The 19,376-nt window shown below is 37.2% G+C and overlaps 2 protein-coding genes across 3 annotated transcripts in view; one reads left to right on the top strand and one right to left on the bottom strand.

The window, feature by feature from the left end:
• Positions 1-17,381, top strand: part of DNAJC2 (DnaJ heat shock protein family (Hsp40) member C2) — a 27,377-nt gene extending 9,996 nt beyond the window's left edge. For both annotated transcript variants that reach the window (XM_059934108.1, XM_059934107.1), the window contains exons 4-17: positions 2,813-2,911; positions 3,989-4,130; positions 5,590-5,670; positions 6,549-6,614; positions 7,121-7,212; positions 7,290-7,411; positions 8,185-8,334; positions 11,326-11,414; positions 11,489-11,558; positions 13,012-13,196; positions 13,968-14,068; positions 14,195-14,302; positions 16,831-16,985; positions 17,247-17,381. In XM_059934108.1, coding sequence (XP_059790091.1) covers positions 2,813-2,911; positions 3,989-4,130; positions 5,590-5,670; positions 6,549-6,614; positions 7,121-7,212; positions 7,290-7,411; positions 8,185-8,334; positions 11,326-11,414; positions 11,489-11,558; positions 13,012-13,196; positions 13,968-14,068; positions 14,195-14,302; positions 16,831-16,985; positions 17,247-17,321 — 1,535 coding nt within the window. In that variant the 3' untranslated portion in view covers positions 17,322-17,381. The remainder of the gene's footprint in view (positions 1-2,812; positions 2,912-3,988; positions 4,131-5,589; positions 5,671-6,548; positions 6,615-7,120; positions 7,213-7,289; positions 7,412-8,184; positions 8,335-11,325; positions 11,415-11,488; positions 11,559-13,011; positions 13,197-13,967; positions 14,069-14,194; positions 14,303-16,830; positions 16,986-17,246) is intronic.
• The window catches only part of PMPCB (peptidase, mitochondrial processing subunit beta), a 15,522-nt gene continuing 13,515 nt past the window's right edge, over positions 17,370-19,376 (bottom strand). The window contains exons 9-13 of the mRNA XM_059934110.1: positions 19,193-19,353; positions 18,169-18,254; positions 17,997-18,085; positions 17,747-17,822; positions 17,370-17,657 (exon numbers count right to left, since the gene is read on the bottom strand). Coding sequence (XP_059790093.1) covers positions 17,593-17,657; positions 17,747-17,822; positions 17,997-18,085; positions 18,169-18,254; positions 19,193-19,353 — 477 coding nt within the window. The 3' untranslated portion in view covers positions 17,370-17,592. The remainder of the gene's footprint in view (positions 17,658-17,746; positions 17,823-17,996; positions 18,086-18,168; positions 18,255-19,192; positions 19,354-19,376) is intronic.

The raw sequence follows: 19,376 nt of genomic DNA, 5'->3' as shown, positions 1-19,376 counted from the left end.
AAAAAGTTCATGGTTGCCAGGGGTTGGGGGCGTTGAGGAGTGATGAACAGGTAGAACACGGAGGGAGGATTTTTAGGGCAGTGAAACTACTTTATATATTATGATGCATACATGTCATTATACATTTATCCAAACCCACAGAATGTATACCACCAAGAGTGAAAACTGTGGCCTTTGGGTGATTATGATGTGTCAGTGTAGGTTCATCAATTGTTAACAAAGAGGGGGAATTCCCTGGTGGTCCAGTGGTTAGGACTCAGCGCTTTCACTGCTGGGCCCTGGGTTCCATCCCTGGTCGGGGAACTAAGATCCCACAAGGCACGTTGTGCAGCCAAATTTAAAAAAAAAAAAAAAAAAAAAGCTAGATGAAAAAAAAATTGTAGCAGGTGTACTGCTCTTGTGGGGGATGTTGATGAGGAGGGGCAGGGAGGGGAGGCTATGCATGTATGGGCACAGAGGGTATATGGAGCTCTTCATCATCCTCTTAATGTTTCTGTGAACCTAAAACGACTCTTAATTTTTAAAACCTGGCAAAAAGAGCTTTTTTTAAAAACTACAAATATCACCCATAAATATAATACCAAAAAAAAAAAAAGCACCCAGTTAAAATGATAGCAAATTAGGGCTTCCCTGGTGGCACAGTGGTTAAGAATCCGCCTGCCAACGCAGGGAACACGGGTTCAATCCCTGACCTGGGAAGATCCCACATGGCGCAGAGCAGCTAAGCCCATGCGCCACAACTACTGAACCCCGCGTGCCTAGAGCCCGTGCTCCACAGCAAGAGAAGCCACGGCAATGAGAAGCCTGCACACTGCAACGAAGAGTAGCCCCCGCTCGCCACAACCAGAGAAAAGCCCACGTGCAGCAACGAAGACCCAACACAGCCAAAAATATAAATAAATAAAATAAAATAAATTAATTTTAAAAAATAGCGAATTGAATTCAACAGTATATTAAAAGAATAATGCCCATGAACAAGATTTCTCTTAGGAAATATGTCAGTGTGATGTCCTAAGAAGAATGTGAAAGTACATATAGTACAATTTAATACCCACTCCTTTTTGGTAAATACAACTTTGAAAAGAAATGCAGTTAACTCCCTACTTAGATAAGTATTTCAGACTCACTGCCAACAAACTTTTAACTGTGTGACATTAGTGATATTCCCATAAAAACCCATGGGGGAAACTTACCTGCCCATTACTTTTATGCTATTTGGGAGTTTGAGTCAGTGAATTAACGATATTAAAGGAGAGAGAACTATTAGAAAGAAAGAAAGATATTATTTGTAGGTAATATAGGATCTACCTAAAAACTGAAAAGTTGAGTCAGGTAGCCAGATGCAAGAAAAATATACAAAAATAATACACAGTTTTTGGAAGTTACCATCAAATTAGAGAGCTATAGTCATTTTAAAGATAATCCTGGGACAGGAATAGGTAACCAGAAACAGAGCCTGGTAAAATTTACTGTGATAAAGGAGGCATCACAAATTAGTAGAGAAGGGAGGATTATTAGATGATATTAGGACTTTGAAAAAAAACTAAGCTTTTCAATTCTGACCGTAGAAAATATTAAAATAGAAACATATCTCTCAAACTTCTGGAGAATGAAGGACCTTCTACATTTATAAGTACTGGAATAAATTATAAAGGAAATGATCAGTAAATATAAATTAAAAAACTGAATGTTTTTTGAAAACAGGAATAATCACAGCAGTTGTGGAAAGCATTAGCATCAAACATGACGGACTAGGAGAGGCCGCGTACAAGCACAGGCTTAGGAGTCAGGTTGCCTGGTCTGGAGCCCAGCTTGGCCAGCACCTTGGACAGGTTGCATAGAGGTTACCTGGTTATTTAACCTCCTTGTGCCTCGTTTTCCTCATCTGTAAAATGGAGAAACTAATAGTACTTTCCTCAGCGGGTTACTGAGAAGATCAACTGATAAAAATAGTGCTGGCACATATTAAATGCTCAGTAGATGTTAACAGCCAGCCGTTAGTCATTGTAAAGTGACGCACACAAACTAAGAAGAAAAAACTGAGACAGCCTCTCTTTCCTCCATAAATGAAGGATGAAGGGTAGAAATAAAGAACAACAAAAAATTTGTTGAGCACCAGTGATAATCATGTTTTAAATAATTGGGTCCAGTGTTGAGGTTGTGGTGAAAAGGATGTTCCCATAGGGGTGTGCAGTGGTATGACTTTTAGAACGGGACTTGTTCCTACATTTTCAGTCACTAATTCACTTCTCTGAGTATGTTCTAAGAAGAAAGAGTCCTAAATACGGAAAAATACTTCTCTACAAAATGATTCAAATTGACTAACTTACAGTAGTGAAGAATTGGAAACAATCTAAATATCCAACAGTAGGGAAACAGTTACATAAGTTATGATAAATCTACTTGAAATACTGTATTAAGTAGTCATTAAAATTCTTTGAAGAGTTTGCAACAGAGTGGAAAATGGAACTGCTGTAATATTAAGCTGAAAAAAATCACAACTTAAATTGGTATATATAAAATGATTATAGCTACATTTTTGAAAGCATATGTTTAAGGGGGGAAAAGTCTGTGTGGAAACACACCAAAATACGAATGGCACTTGTCTTTGGGTGCTGGCACTTTGGCCAGTTCTTAAAATAATTATGTCAATTTCTCTGTAATTTCTGTTTAATCAGCATATATTTTACTATAGGAGAAAATATTTTTTAAACGAATACTATGCTATTAGAAATGGCTCTATTTAGCTCATCTTTATTTTTAGCTTTGATGCCTAAAAGGACAAATTATCTCAATCTGACTTATTTTGTAGATAAAGCAATGGTTTTAAAACATCACCCAGACAAACGGAAAGCAGCCGGTGAACCAATAAAAGAAGGAGATAATGACTACTTCACTTGCATAACTAAAGGTAAGAAAACGCGTTAGAGTCAGAAATTTCCCTTAGTGAAGATTATGTGTTAATTGCTGGGATTAGGTGTCCTATGTGTATTGTACTTCATTTATACCATAACATTTAAAAACATCTTTAGTTGACATCTGGTTATTTCTGGTAATCTCCCCCAGAGCCTCACGGCACAAAGTGAGGCTCTCCCACCCAGCAGCGTCAGCAACGCTGGTAGCTTCTCAGGGATGCAGCAGCTCAGGCCCTGCCCCAGACCTCCTGAATTGGAGTCTGCATTTTAACAAGATTCCCCAGGTGGTTCTTTTGAGAAGCGCATCCTAGAGTTAATCCATATACCTGTTATGTTTAATGATGAGAATACTAAGATCTTTTCCCATTTCAGACACTTTGCGGGGCTAAACTGTTCCTCAGACGTTTTGCTTATTTAAATGAAGAAGTTGATTCTATCCCAGTAAGGGACCTCCCCCAGCCATCAGTGGATATTTAAATAGCCATATCCTCATTAAGCAAATTAATAGAGGGAGCCACCATACCTATATATTTCCTTAAATGTGATTTTACAGTTTGATGCTAATTTTTTTAAAAATTGTATACACACCTTTCAAACTTATTCTTTGTTGGCCCACTCGTACATAGTGCTCAGGATGTCAAAGATCCTTTGATCTTTCACAACCTTGGGATCTAACAGTTAGTCTTCTAGCTATTTCTTTTTCCTCAGTCATGCTTTCCTAAGGGTTGAGTGTTTCTGTACTTACATGGTTTGCCAAGTATGCTATTATAATGAAACTGCCCTTATTTTAAAAGCCGGTGGATGACTCCACTGATGAAATTTGATAAATAAACATCAGGATTATTAAAAAAAAAAAAAAAAAAGCGGTTGAGTGTTTATTGTTTTGTCCTTTGCCTTCCAGAAGAGGTACTTAAAGAAGTTCTTAAGTCCAATTGTATCCAGTGATGCTAGAGCTATTACCTAAATCCTCCCTTCCCCACAAGCACACAAAATTTTTAAATATGAAAAATAACTTTTTTTAAGAAAAAAAATGTAGCATTGTGGTGATGTGACCTTATGATTTTTTTCCTCAGCTTATGAAATGTTATCTGATCCAGTGAAAAGACGAGCATTTAACAGTGTAGATCCTACTTTTGATAACTCAGTTCCTTCTAAAAGTGAAGCAAAGGACAATTTCTTTGAAGTGTTTTCCCCAGTGTTTGAAAGGAATTCCAGGTGCGTTAAGGCATCCCCTTGTGATCATAATGCTCTATTGGCTGGCTTTTTTTTTTTTTTAGAAAAATGATCTTTAATTGAACTGAATGCAGAGGTTGGTTGTGCTATGATGCTCTGTTGGTTGGCTTCTTGTAGTTCCAAGTTTCTGGTTTTTTCCTCTAGTAATAGCTAGTAACAGTTTTGTGTTTGTCCTCCTCATCCTCTACAATATTGAGCGCCTCTGGTGAACTTACTATACTAATTTATTTTGCTCTCTAAATGGAAGTTCTTCCTTTCCTTAGTGAAATTACAACTCATGGGATGTTTTTCTTTTAAATTTCCTTTGGGGGAAAGATGGTTGACTTTATGTAGTGTGATGCTGATACTTAAGTGACAGTAATTTCCCATTCTTTCCTTCCCCTTTGTTAATGGGTACACTGCTACATTTGGCCCATTATCATTTAGGAAAAGCTTTTGTTCTATTTTTGAGCGTCTGATTATCATAAGGTTCTCTGACAAAGGATGATTTATATTTAAGATTAAAGCATATGTAATTTATTTCATTAAAATTAGTTTTTAAGTAGTGTGAACCAATAATCTACATTTTTTGGTTCCATCTGCATTGGAAGGTTTCCTGAGAGTGCCTCTTAGTTGCATATTGGAATCAGCTGGAGAGCTTGAACAGTTCCAGCTGCCTGGGTTCCACCTGGAGAAATTGTGATTTTAATTTAATTGGTTTGGAATGCCTGTAGGTTTTTTTTAATGCTTCCAGGTGATTCTAATGGGCAGCTAAGTTTGAGAAGCACTTTGATTCGTGGTTTGATGCAGACTAATTATTTCCTCCACGCTTTCTCCTCACATTTGTTTTGTAACAGTGAAGATGGTTAAAAAAAAAAATATATATATATATATAGTGTATTATTTTTTTTTGTAGAATGGTTTCACAGAGTGGAAAAACATGGGTCAGTAGCGAACTCAGGGTCCTTTTAGAGATGGTGGGTGAAGTGCTGAACCTACAAGTCTGACTCTTAGGGGGAACGTGGTGGCGATGAGGGGGTGGAAATCTATTCCATCTGTGAGTATTCACAGTTTTTAAAAGGCAAGGCCTACCGGTGGCTTCCGTACTGCCTGTTTAGGGGCAGGACTAAGTGAGCTTGAAAAGTGGGGTTAGAGCCCGTTTTTCCTGGCAGCTTGGCAGCTGCTACAACCCTGTAATTTACAGAACTGAAGATAACCTGAGGGTTAGAACACTGTTCCATTGTTTTCTCCCCCTCACACCCCTCCTCCCCTTGCCCTCCCTTTTATTGCACCTGCATTTTTCAGCACTGCACTGCTGATTTCCCAGTTCCATCTCTTAGTCATGGAGGACATAGGGGAGGGATATTGTAGGGGATTAGTAAAAACTGTTGTTTTTAATAAATTAGCTTGTTGAACTTTTTGTACAAAATGTTTTGAGTTTTTCTTTTTTTCAATATTTCAGATGGTCAAATAAAAAAAATGTCCCTAAACTTGGTGATAGGAATTCATCATTTGAAGACGTAGATGCATTTTATTCTTTCTGGTGAGTGAATACACTGTTTCTCCCATGCTTTCATTTTTTAAGAAGATAAGTATTCAATAAGTGCTCGACTGACTTCTGTAAATTAACTGAGGGATGGGAAAACTGCAGAACCTTCACTGAACAAAAGCACTCTGTTTAGAAATCAAAAAGGTTTTCACAGAATGCTGTATTTTCTCCTATGTAGTATTTAGGCTTTTATGATTATTTTTTCAATCTGTTTTCTATTTATCAGATTTCTAGATATCAAGCACACTGTAGCAGTAAAATATGAAAAATAAGGAGTTATTTGAATTCATTAAAAAATAATTTTTCATTTAGCTATTTAAGTACTTGAATATGACGAAGACCATGTTGTCTCTATAACTAATTCATTAATTTTTAATATGCAGTATTCATTTTCCATTTTTATATTATGTGTGCTATATTTTCTCATTAAGTATCTGGTAAATATGAAAACACAAAATCACTGTAAGACAAAAATGACAAAATTTAGCTCTACAAACCAGATAAAGTAACCACTACTAGGTTCCCTTAAAACTTGACAGACTAGTGGAGGTGAAGGCAGGGAAGACTTTATCCAGTCCCAGGCAAGAGAGAAACCTAATATTCAGAAGAGATAGCAGGGAGCTGGGATTTTGTTTAGGGGTCATGAGTATTTTAGACTTTCATACCAAATACAATGTCATTTTAAAAAGAAGAAAAAGACTTGGGTATAGTGCTAGTTCAGTATCAAAAGAGAGGGGAGGGATCTATTAAAACAAACTCATCCACTTATCATTAAAGTTTCTTAAAATTATATGCACCTAACTTAATTTTAAAAGGAAGATTTTTTTTTTATTTGTTTTGGCTTGATTTTATTTTATTTCTGTTTATATTAGGTATAATTTTGATTCTTGGAGAGAATTTTCTTATTTAGATGAAGAAGAAAAAGAAAAAGCAGAATGGTATGTATGTAAATCATTAATAAAGGAAGATATTTGTTTGGTTCTCTGGTATTTGTGATGATGTAAAAATATACCACATATATTTTCTTTTGCATTTTCTCTTTGCGTATCCATTTTAAATGAGTTTTTTGATATTTTGAGATCCTATCTCACAAGTTAAGCTTGATAGTGCCAGATCAACAGTTGGTTATGAAGCTTAAGAAATTGCCAAGGAATGTAATTGTCAATAAAGCTCAAGTCAGCAAATTCTTTTTCTTCTGGTTGCTTAACCAGTTTTATTTTCATTTTCCCTATATGTGTAGGGAAATTCTTTTGACATGAATGTTCCCAAAAAATTAACCAAAAATAATAGTAAGAACTATTACCCTTTAACTAATGTTAATAATGACATAGCATTTTAACCTTTCAAGACATTATTTGCATTGTAGCTAAATTATAAAGTATTACATTTTCCTATCATATCATCCATAAGCAATAGTTTATTTCCAATATTTCCTATTTTACAGTCGTGATGAAAGGAGATGGATTGAAAAGCAGAACAGAGCAACACGGGCCCAAAGGAAAAAAGAAGAAATGAACAGAATAAGAACATTAGTTGGTAAAGATAATTGATGGTTTTTTTAAAGTTCTTTAATTAAATGTTAGAAATTCAAAAGATTAACTTTTTTCTGGTAGATAATGCATATAGCTGTGATCCAAGGATAAAAAAATTTAAGGAAGAAGAAAAAGCCAAGAAAGAAGCAGAAAAGAAAGCAAAAGCAGAGGCAAAACGGAAGGAGCAAGAAGCTAAAGAGAAAGTAAGATGACATTTGACAAAGTTGGATTTTAAATGTTCATAAAATCTTCAATCTTCAGAACTATTTTTTTTTTTAATAAATTTATTTACTTATTTATTTATTTTTGGCTGCGTTGGGTCTCCGTTGCTGCACGTGGGCTTTCTGTAGTTGTGGTGAGCGGGCCTCTCATTGCAGTGGCCTCTCCTGTTGCGGAGCATGGGCTCCAGGCACACGCGCCTCACCAGCTGTGGCATGCGGGCTCAGTAGTTGTGGCTCACAGGCTCCAGAGCACAGGCTCAGCAGTTGTGGAACACAGCCCGTGGCAGTTGTGGCACACAGTTGCTCCACGACATGTGGGATCTTCCCGGACCAGCGCTCGAACCCGTGTCCCCTGCACTGGCAGGAGGATTCCCAACCACTGGGCCACCAGGGAAGCCCCAGAACAACTTTGAAACACTGTAATCTGGCAGTAGAGAATTAGGTGCTACTATGAAAGAATCATGACATTTGGCACAGTTGATAGAACGATCTTCCTTACCAGCAAATTCTTATTGAGCAAAAACATAATGTCATATAAATTTCTTAATACTATACTCACTTGTAATATGTCCTTTTTACATTTCTAATAAATTTTTATAGAACTTTACCATCTGCTTTTCCTTCAGTCTTTGATAAGTTGATGTTTACCTTTGTGTAATTTAAGTTATTAAAAAATTGTATTTTTTGAATAAGATTATAGAGCATTTTGGAATTCTAATTTTCTTATTAAATGATTTTATTTTCCATTATTAAAGCAAAGACAAGCTGAATTAGAAGCTGCTCGGTTAGCAAAGGAAAAAGAAGAAGAGGAAGTTAGACAACAAGCGTTATTGGCAAAGAAGGAAAAAGATATCCAGAAAAAAGCCATTAAGAAGGAAAGGCAAAAACTTCGAAACTCATGCAAGGTACGTCAGACTGTGATTGAACAAGCACTACATACAAGTAAATCAAATTGCTGATTAAGCTTAAAAATATTTCTATACTATGGAAATATAAACTACTGTACACATTTTATCTCAGAATATAAACGTTTTTAAATTCACTTTTTAAAAATTTCACACATGCATATTCAGTATGCAACTCTGATAGGGTTGGTTGTTTTGTTTTGTTTTGTTTTTTAACATAACCACCTTGCCATTTTCAAACCTAAAAAAAAAGTTGTTTATTATTCTAATACTTGTTCCATATTCACATCTTCTTGATTATCTCAATGTCTTTTTATCTAAATAAGATCAAAGATTTCAGCTGTGTGTCTCCTGGTTGTGTCTGTTGCAGGTCCCCTACCATCACCATCTCTCCCCCTTCCCCTGGTTGGAGAAATCAGATCGTTTGTTCTGAAAATGTGCCACAAATTGGTTTTGACTGGTTGCTTCCTTAATGATGTAAAATTAATTTTTATCAAAGAAAAAGTTCTTTAAGAAGTTAAACTTGGGTTGTTTTTAAGGATCTAAAAGCTTTCATTTTTATCTAAATAAAGGGATATCATTCAGTTGAGTACTGGTAGTTTGTGTTCAGATACAGTTTTTACTAAAAAATATTGACTAAAAAACCCCAAAAGTTTTCAAATATAGTTTTGTCCAAGAGATGGTCTTACTTTTTAAACTGGTAAAGTTAGAGGCCAGTATTGTTCCATATCAAATAGCATCGAATGAATAAATTAACGAAATGCCGAGCTATAGTAGAGATTGCCGCACAGTGTACTACACCATTGTAGTTAAATTCAGCAAGTGTGTAAATGTTTACTGTGTATAGAAGACTTTTTCATGTGACTGTCCAGAGGCTCTAGACACTAGTATATGTATGCTAATATATGCCATCCTAAATCTTCAGTTAATAAAATTGAAATTAACCTGCCCCATTAGCAGGCTTTGAAAGACATTTAATAAAAATACAAGCACAGGATGTCTCTTCAGGCTTTTGGTAAGTAAGAGGAAAATCTAAATAGAAAAAAATGAAAGATTTTCCTCAGATTTCACCTAGAAAATTATATTGAGAAGAATGCAGTATAGCATAGTTGTTGAGAGCATGGACTCAGATTTGAAGTAATTTTCCACTTCCCATGCCCTGGCTCTGGTCCTCAGGAGGTTCCCTCAACCCATTTATGTCTCAATTTCCTCACCTGTACAGTAACTGAAATAATACCTAGAAATAGAGTTGTGAAGATTAAATGAGATCATTCACATGTAGCACTTGTTAGGTTTGGCATAATGAGAACTGAATCAACAACTTGAAAAGCTCAGTTAGAAAACAGAAAACTTGAATAGTTCTTAGAGGTGGTGCCTAAGCGAGGGTTAAAGTTCTGGCCTTTGGTAACTTATTATAGCTCCTTTCCAGCATGAGTTCATTTATTCATTCATCAAATATCTGATGAGCACTTACTATGTGTCAAGCAGTTATAATTGATGTTGATACTATGATGACACCGTCTTTGCCTTCAAGAATCTGCTGGTTAATGATGGAGAATGACAAGAAAACAGGCCAGTGAAACACTTTAAGATGGGTACTAGGACAAGAAGGTACCGAACAGGTGGTCAAGGAAGGCTTTCTGGATCTAGTGGGATTCAGCCAGGTGAAGCAGTGCGTGTATGGGATTAGAGATGAGAGAGATCAGCGAGCATTGAGAGAGTGTAGAGATCCAGAAAAGTGAGGTTTAATGAGCCAGAGGAAGGAAGGGCCAGGTCTTGCTACCTTAAAAGTGACTCTGATCCTCAGTCACTTTTGCTCAGGATGCTGAGAGAACACTAGAGGCAGAGACAAATTGAGTCTTTTGTGTAATCCGGGTGAGAGCATGGGCCTTGAACTAGAGGAGATGGTGGGAATAGAAGAAGGTAGATTAAATGAACCAACATTTAGGAGGTAAGATTGGCTGTTGCCTGTTGGGTATTGATTATATGTTGGAGGTGGAAGAGGAGGAGTAAGGGTTAATACACGTCCTGGTTTCTTGCATGGAATACTGGATGGGTGATGGCATTATTCAGTGAAATAGAAAACAAAGGAAGAGGAAAAGGCTAGGGAAGAATGATTTCAGTTTAGGGCATGTTGAGTGCATTGAGATACTCAGATGAAGATACTCAGTAGGTGACTTTACTTTGATGTACAAGTCTGGAGTTGAGTGGGATCATCACAGAGTCGTCTACATCTCAATGGCAAGTAGTGGAGATCCCCCGGGGAGAGTATAGAGCAAGGAGGGTGGAGATGGACACTGGAAAACACCGATACTTAAGGCACTGACAGAGGAAGTGGAGCCTGAGAAGGAGTGACCCAAGCAGGTAGGAAGAAAATCAGTAAGGCTTTTGGAAGCCGAGGGAAGTGTCACAGTAAAAGAAGCATTGAAACCTTAGCACCAGATTGCATCGATTAAGGAAGCAAGGAAAAGTGAGGAATGAGGGGTCAGCAGCAGCTTAAAGAAGCATGAGAAGTACTGATACTTTCCAATTCTTGTTCATCCAGGCACATCACAATATTCCATTCTAAGCATCATCTCTAGTTATATCAGGTTTTGCTGAACTTCCTGTTTCTTAACACACTGTCTTTTTTACAGTTTGGCACACACTAAATAGAACAGGCATTTTAGAAAGGGACTTTAATTTGTCATTATATAGAATTTCTTGATTCTTCAGTGGTTCTGTGAGGAATCATTGTTTTATATCATCCAGAGGCCTTCTGCACCATCACCTTGCTTCTGTTTTGCGCCTCCATCCATTTAGTAATGCCTCTTTATCGCTGGCTGGCCAGGGAAAGCCTTGCACGGTGCCCGGGGAATGTGCTTGTCGGTGGCCAGGAGGCCATACAGTCAACTTAAGAACCTCAAGGACTTCATGCTTGGTAGTTGTGTTTATGGATGTACTCTTGAGTGCCAGTAGAGATGATGAAAATGTTTGTGTTCATACTTCTAGACCTGGAATCACTTTTCTGACAATGAGGCAGAACGTGTTAAAATGATGGAGGAAGTGGAAAAACTTTGTGATCGGCTTGAACTAGCGAGGTATAACTGTAGAGCTGCTGTTGAAGTCTTCTTTTGGGCTTAGGATGAAGTTTCATCCCCTTTTTTCCTTTAAGTTTACAGTGCTTGAATGAAACACTCACATCGTCTACAAAAGAAGTAGGAAAGGCTGCTCTGGAGAAACAGGTAATAGAAGAACACATCACTTCTACCTGTATTTAGCATTTAATTCTGCTTTAGTATTGCTTTCACCTCAGTGTTTCCCCACGTAACATGTAAGTTACTATAGGGGCAAAGAGTGTCTCATTTCTCTTTGGGTTGACTTAAATTGGATTTAAGTGTGTATAGTTGTTACCATATATAGTTTGATTTGTGGTTATCTAGCACATTAATCATAGATTTTTCAGAATCACTGTTAGAAAAAAATCATTGTGTTGACTATTCCTTGAGCATTTTTGTTGGATAATAACATTTAGAACCAAAAGAGATTTTTATTCTGTCTAGTCTACACCTTTTATTTTACAGATGAGGAAACAGGCCCAGAAATTCAATTCAGTGCAACAAGTGTTAGTACCTACCGTATATAGCCCCATGCCTAGGTGATTTGGAGAAAAGCCTAATGCTATTGCTGCCACAAAGGAGTTCAGGAACAGTTATGCTAAAGAGAAAAGGCCTAAGGACCAAAAGATGGAGGGCCCCCAGTAAATGCTGTAGGTTAGAGAGGAAGTGCCAACACCAGGTTGGAGTGGTCAGGGAGGCTTAGTGAAGGGTTTGAGCCAGTTTTGAAGGACGACAGTGTTAAATGAAGGTCAGGGGAGCAGCGTAAAATACAGGTAGGAGTAGAAAGTGAGGGGGAGAAGAAGCGGGAGATTAAGTTGGTTAAGAAGAGTAGAGCCAAATTAAGCGGGTTTTGAATACCAAGATGACCAGTTTCCATGACCACAGATCTTTGAGTAGCGCAGGGTTAACATTGTGCTGTTAATCTGGCATTTGCAGACAAGAGGCATCGGATGAGTGTAAGGGACTAGTGTAAGAATCTCACTGGAAGGACTTGGACTGTGAGAGATAATGGGAGTCCCTGAAATCTTTGGGACCTGGTGACTGGTGCTAAGGGACTGAAGTGGGGAAGTGAGTCAGAGATGACTCCAAGATAGCAACTGACACAGCAACAACATCAAGTAAAGATTTTTTTTTTCCACTTGTGCATGTTTGAAGGTACACTGGAAGTGACAGTGTAAAAGGTAGAACTTCAAGATAAACCAAAGGCCACTTTGCTGTGCTTTTACCTTTTTGTAGAGAGTAAATGACATTATCGGCGAAAGAGTGGGTATGAGCTTTGAAATGGCCTTGTGGGTGAATAACCCACTGACTGTAGACTTGTCAAGTAGTGTCCAAGGCAAATAGAGATCATATGATAGGAATATAGGGTAGGTCAGGCCAAGGCTGGTTCTCGTTCCTCAAGCAGAGATATGCAGCCTGGAAGCCAGAGTGAGAAGGCTGATTGTGGTTTTGGGGTTGGCCTGGGGGAGTGTAGGGTCCTTGCCTGGATGATGCCGAGGGTCGAGAACCACAAGCCAGCAAGGGAGTGTAGAGTAGTAAGATGCTCCAAGTCCCTGACTTACCTATGATATTTGTGTAGATAGAAGAAATAAATGAGCAAATTAGAAAAGAGAAAGAGGAAGCTGAGGCTCGTATGCGACAAGCATCTAAGAATGCAGAGAAATCAACTGGCGGAGGTGGAAATGGCAGTAAACACTGGTCAGAAGATGATCTGCAATTACTAATTAAAGCTGTGAATCTCTTCCCTGCTGGAACAAATTCAAGGTATTGGTTCTAATGAAACTTCTCTTCAACACACACTAGAGCCTAGGGATAATGTAGACATCCAACTAGCAGCACGTTACAGCAAACTTCCAGAGATGTGCTTGGATCTAGACACTAAATTCTGTGCAGAGAAAAGTGAGAAAAGCAGAGTGCATTTTGAACCTGCTAGTCTTAGCAGCTTATACCAACACACATATGTATATCCATATATACAGCAGGATGCTTCATCAATTTCTCAGGAAATTAAGGATCGTAAGACATAAACCTTGACTCTCATGTTGGCTTATTCCATTGTGGCTTACACTAGGCACTAGGTTTTGTGCTCCATAGTTTCTCTTTCAGTCTTAATCCTTCTTTGTTGCTTCCACCCTCAAACTGGAGCTCACTGCAGAGTCTGAGCTGAGAACTCAAAGAAACCTTTGAGATCCAGCCTCCCTTATTCTGTATATGAGGAAACTAAGGTTCTGTTTTCAGAATGATCTGTCTCCTTAAGTATGTGTCCAAATGGCAGTATACACAAATGTGTGCTTTTATTTCTGTTGATTTTTACACAGAATCAGTAAGGTTTTGTACAAACTTGAAACCAAGATTATACACAGTTGATTTAAACATATGAAAAGCAAAAACCATAGTCCAGGCAATAGTAATAATTAGACCACCAATTTAGAGCTAATTCTTTAGATATTATAGCTAACCCTTCTGCATTAAAAATGTGGGATCATTCTGGGTTTTGTTTGGGGTTTTTCGTTATTTTTGTATCGGTTGCTCTAGATGGGAAGTTATTGCTAATTACATGAACATACATTCTTCTTCTGGAGTCAAGAGAACCGCCAAAGATGTTATTGGCAAAGCAAAGAGTCTTCAAAAACTTGGTGAGTTAGTTTTGCCAAATCAATTTTTTGCTACCTTGAATACATATTTTAAAAATAATCTATGCAATTTAATGAAAGACTAAATAAGATGATCTGTATTATATTAAAGTTTTTTCCCCTTCTCAGACCCTCATCAAAAAGATGACATAAACAAAAAGGCTTTTGATAAGTTTAAAAAAGAACATGGCGTGGTGTGTCAAGCAGACAATGCAACACCTTCAGAGCGATTTGAAGGTAATGAAATTTTATTTTTCTATGAGTAGAAAATGCTAACCATGTATCTGTGTGAGAGTATACAAGATCTAGGGTCTACATTCAGAATGATTGGAATAGAAAGCATTTAGCAGACTGAAAGGTATAAAGCAGATGTTTTCAGGACAGATTTACTTCAGCACCACGGAGAATTACAGTTCTTCCATTTCATATGCCATGAGGGGAGGGGTTGTGTTAGTTTTGTTCACATTTTACAAATCAGTATTAAAGGATATTGGGACAATTGAAATTTGAATAAGGTCTATAGATGAGATAATTTTTTATGAAGGTTGATTTCCTGATTTTGAAAAATACACTACATATAAGGAAAGGTCTTTGTTTTTAAGCGAAGACAGGAGTAAAGGGGCAGCATGCCTGCAACTTACGTGGTTCAGAACAAGTTAGTTATACAGACACAATTTGTTGTGCTGACATGTCTTGGGTGTTCTAGTTAATTTGATTACTCTGGACCAGTATGTTTCAAATGCAAATTATGACTCAGAAGTGGGTCATGAAATCAGTTTAATGGGTCATGAATAGAAAATATCAGAGAGCATTACACCTATTATGTAAGTGGGTATTTGTGAAACTTACGTTCATGTGTGTAAGTGTCTGGGGTGTGACATTTTTTTCCTTACTGTGAGTTGCTGACAAAAGTTTGAAAAGTTCTCTTTCACTACATGCATTTGTGAGCCACCAGTCCTTTTCTCCCTAAACTAAGCTAATCTTGGATATGCTTTCCAGATCACAGTGCCAAATGTATGTTTTGGGATTAACGGACAGCCTTGACTTTTCATGATGACCTTTCCCTGTCTTAACAGTCCCACTTTTCCTGTACTCTTGGTCTGGTTCATTATCCCAAAATTTCAATTTGAAAATATTAGGGGAAAAAAATCATTCTGCATTTGCAAGTTGCATTTGCAAAATCGGGTGACTTTTGTCTAGGCTGGGCATTATTTTGGCTCTTTTAAGAAAGATAAGTAACAAAGTGGAAATTTCAGAAGGAGATAATTCTCTCGCCCCTTACGCCGTCCACAAAAGTCAGACACGTTCAGATATTACTGCGTTATTCTCAGCCCTTTCTTGTGGGACTAGTTTCCGTGCTTGAGGCAGACACTGATGGTTGTGCTTTCTGGCAGATGGGTGACCCTGTGAGGGCAGGAGTGATATGGTACTTGGGCCTGACTCCTTTACCTCTTCTTATGGATTTAATGGGCAGGTCCCTCTCTCTTCAACTGCTCCAGTAAATAGCAAGCTGGCCGCATTTTTTGGAATAGTGATTTCTCATAGGAATTTTACATGTTTCATTCATTTTGGTATTGTGAAGTCCCTGGATAATAACAGCAGATAATAAGTAGCAGATAATAATTATATGTCAGTTCCATCTTTTTTCCAAGAGAGAGGAAATGAATTAAATCAATGGTGTTAAATGGGGCTTCAAACTAATAAAAGGAAATTCCACTAAGGGGTTCCTGGAATTTAAAAGCTGATTTCAAAAAAAGCTTCAGTCTTTAATCTGTCTTCAAATAAGAGTTCTCTGCCTTGTTCTAAGGTGTGTTGTTTTTCAACTTGTTCACTGTGTCTGTGAGTGTGTTTTTAATTGGGAAATAACTTAGATTTCTAGGCTTTACTTTGTACCTGATCTCACAGGATACAATTTCAAGAGGTAGTCTCACTACTGGTAGGATAGGTGCCACTGTGTTTTCACTGCATGATCTGAAATAACTAAGCTGTCAGTAATCCATTAACTTAGAATAACCAAATCAGCTTTTTAACCATTTTAATTAACATTTTCATTTTCCTACAGAAGTGGGATGTGTACTTCTTACATCCTTAGGAAGGAATATGTTTGTTTCTGATACATGTATGAGGTGTTCTATCAAACATAAAGGTCTGGTTTAGTAGAGATGTACAGCGTAGGCTCCACAAGGTTTTAGTGGACGTGGTGACAGTGCCACACTGGAAATGGAATCTAATCTCACCTTGGCTCTACAGCATTGAAACCATGGGAGCTTGGCTTAGCTTCGTTAAACTTGTTTCTTCCAGTGTAAAACGAGAATGGTTTCCAGGCTCTCATCGAGCTAAAAGTTTCTAAGTAGGAGGCAGCTCTTTTCCCTATGCTATAAGGAACTAGATTTATCAGAAATCTTAAATGATTTGTGATTGTGGTTTTGAACCCAAACAGTTCAACTGTGTATGTTAAATCTGATCTTTTTTTAAAAAGTCTGGTGAATATAAGATTAGATTGTGATAGACCAGAAATACAAAGCATATTGTGCTTTAAAAAAGTCTCATATTTTTCTGGGATGTGAGCTATCTAAAGTTTTTTCCCTGATTAATACCTAGAGGTATATATGTGCATCTAATTTGGTCTGTTCAAGACTGCACATCACAGATTCAAATGGGCACTTACCAAGATGTGTACCAAAAGACTCATCTGGGAAGGTGTTCCAGGACAGTTTTCTATCAATTAGGATAAAATTTTCCAAACAAAATTTTTTCTTAAACAGGTCCATGCACAGATTTCACCCCTTGGACAACAGAAGAACAGAAGCTTTTGGAACAAGCTTTGAAAACGTACCCAGTAAATACACCTGAAAGATGGGAAAAAATAGCAGAAGCAGTGCCTGGCAGGACAAAGAAGGACTGCATGAAACGATATAAGGTTGTAGATCTTTAGTGTATAGATTCCATTATCATTTAAATTATGTTTTTGTGCTTATTCAATACCACAGTAGTCGTGGGGCCAATATTAGAAATAACCAACCTTAGAAACTTTCCAGCTCTGGCAGTTACTAGAGAAAATCAACCTTTTCAGTATAGATTTATCCCAGTTTGGATGTTTTACATACTTACGCCAAACACTAGAAATGTCCGCAAATTCTGACAACTTCTTGGTGTAAGTAACATCTTTCTCCCTTCCTAGGAACTTGTCGAAATGGTGAAAGCAAAGAAAGCTGCTCAAGAGCAAGTGCTGAATGCAAGTAGAGGCAAGAAATGACTTATGACAATCTTTGTTGTGTGTGCATTTTTATAATAAAACTAAAAATACTGTACAAAATTTTATTCTTAAAACTATACTTAAAGTGTGTTGTTCCAGTATAATTTCTCAGAGCTCAGAGATCTACCATTCATTGTGGTGGTCTTATTCTTTCAAAGTCTGAGATAGTATTTCATTCATATTTACCAGTATAGATGTTCATTTTTCTTTAGGACTTGCAGGCCTCGGTCTTATAAATATATATGTTCAAAATATGTTTATTAGGAGCATTTTAATCATGAAGCCAGCACATGTTACTGCAAATCTGGTTAAACTCTGGTAGCTGCTCAATGGGACCTAAGGATTAAAAGAAAAGACAGTTAAAAGTAAATAGAAGGAAGGTCCTTAGCCAACTTTCTGCATAGGAGAAAAGGAGCCAGGCTTACCGACAGCAGCAACAGCTGGACTCTTATCATAAATATATTTGGTACACACTTCTCGAATTACCTCAGCATTTACAGCCTGAAAAATTGAAGACACAAGCATTCAGAGCTTTTTGTAGTAGTGAAGACATTCTATACCTGGGACGTTTTAGAGCTAGAGCTAAAGCAAGATTTATGATGCGTATCTCTATCTCCAGGTGTTGTAACAAGCATCATTTTACACAAGACCCAATAGTATCTAAGGACTGCTTACATCAATTCTTGCTTCAAGCTCAGGGATGGGAATTCTTCGATTATAGCATAACATTTGCCTACCAATATCTTCACAGATGGGAGTGGAACCTGTTTTAAAGAAAAGGGGAAACTAAGTACTGGAACGTAAGTCAACCACATGAAAATAGGACTTATGTCTTTAATTCTTTTACCATCAAGTTGCAGCAACATGTTTGTTTTCAGAAGATTCTTGGCTCGTGCAACTTCACTTTCAGTGACACTTGTACAGAGTCGCATCCTAAAAACCATTTGGAAAAATCAAATGTCAAAGTAGTTTGAAAATGTTATGCGTTTCATGAGTTAATGACCTAAAGAAAGAAAGGATGCTATATTCTATGTATTACACCACAATGTACCAGTGATTATGATTTCAATTTAGTAAAAAATTGAAATTACTAATGATCCCAACAGTTAAGCAAATGTTAAAATATTACTGATTATTTTCCTGGTAGTGTTAATTTCTCAAAAATGATATGGTTAGCAGAGATTCAATACAATATAAAAATAGGCTGACCACATTTTGAGAAATGCTACAGTCATTTTGAAAATTCATGAATCCCCATCTGATAGGATCTGACTTGCTAGGGGATAGATAGGTCAGTGGGTCATTGGTTTCTCAAAAGAATCCAGTTGAGTCTAACTTAAACCTAATAATTAATGATTACACTCCAACTAGACTTAGAGAGATGTAAGCCATTTAAGAATGGTGAAGGACAGGGACCAGAGCTAAATAAAAGTTTTCCAAGAAGCTTTGGGCCCTTCTGCCTGTCTCAAGGTACTAGTTTTCACTAAAACACTACATTTTTCTTTTAGCAATGGCAACTTCAGGTTCATTTTCATAACACAGCCTTTCCAAGCCAGGTAACTTTTACAAGTATTTCCTAGAATTCTAGTTGGCATTTAAACATTTTTAACTTTTAAGATCTTCTTTCTGAAGTAATCTGCTTCTTAATGATTGATTAAGAATTTTCTATAGTATAAATCAGCTTCACATGAGACTTAGAAGAAACATCTGTGATCTTTAAAAACACGGCAATAACTGCTACTACTTAAGTAAGTCTTGTTCTTTTAATAAAATGCTAATAACATCACCATAAAAAATTAATCAGCATCAACAGTGTAAAAAGAAACTAGTCTAAAGTGGGAATTCTAAGCATGATTTAAATTTTTTCTCACCATTCTTTTTGAACAACATGTAGCATGTCTGCAACAGTGGCTGGTTCACAAACCATATAGATGCCCCATAATCCTGTATCTGTGTAGGAAGTGTTGAAAGACTGGAAGCTATGGCAGAGGTTGCCATGACAGGTGAGCTGGGCCAGCTTGCTAGATAAATTCTGTAAGGAAAAAAAACCGTCCA

This window comes from Balaenoptera ricei, chromosome 9 (genome assembly GCF_028023285.1).
Source record: "Balaenoptera ricei isolate mBalRic1 chromosome 9, mBalRic1.hap2, whole genome shotgun sequence".
In the NCBI taxonomy this organism is placed as follows: domain Eukaryota; kingdom Metazoa; phylum Chordata; class Mammalia; order Artiodactyla; family Balaenopteridae; genus Balaenoptera; species Balaenoptera ricei.
The sequence above is the reverse complement of the archived record's forward strand: the minus strand, read 5'-3'. Positions and strand labels throughout refer to the sequence as shown.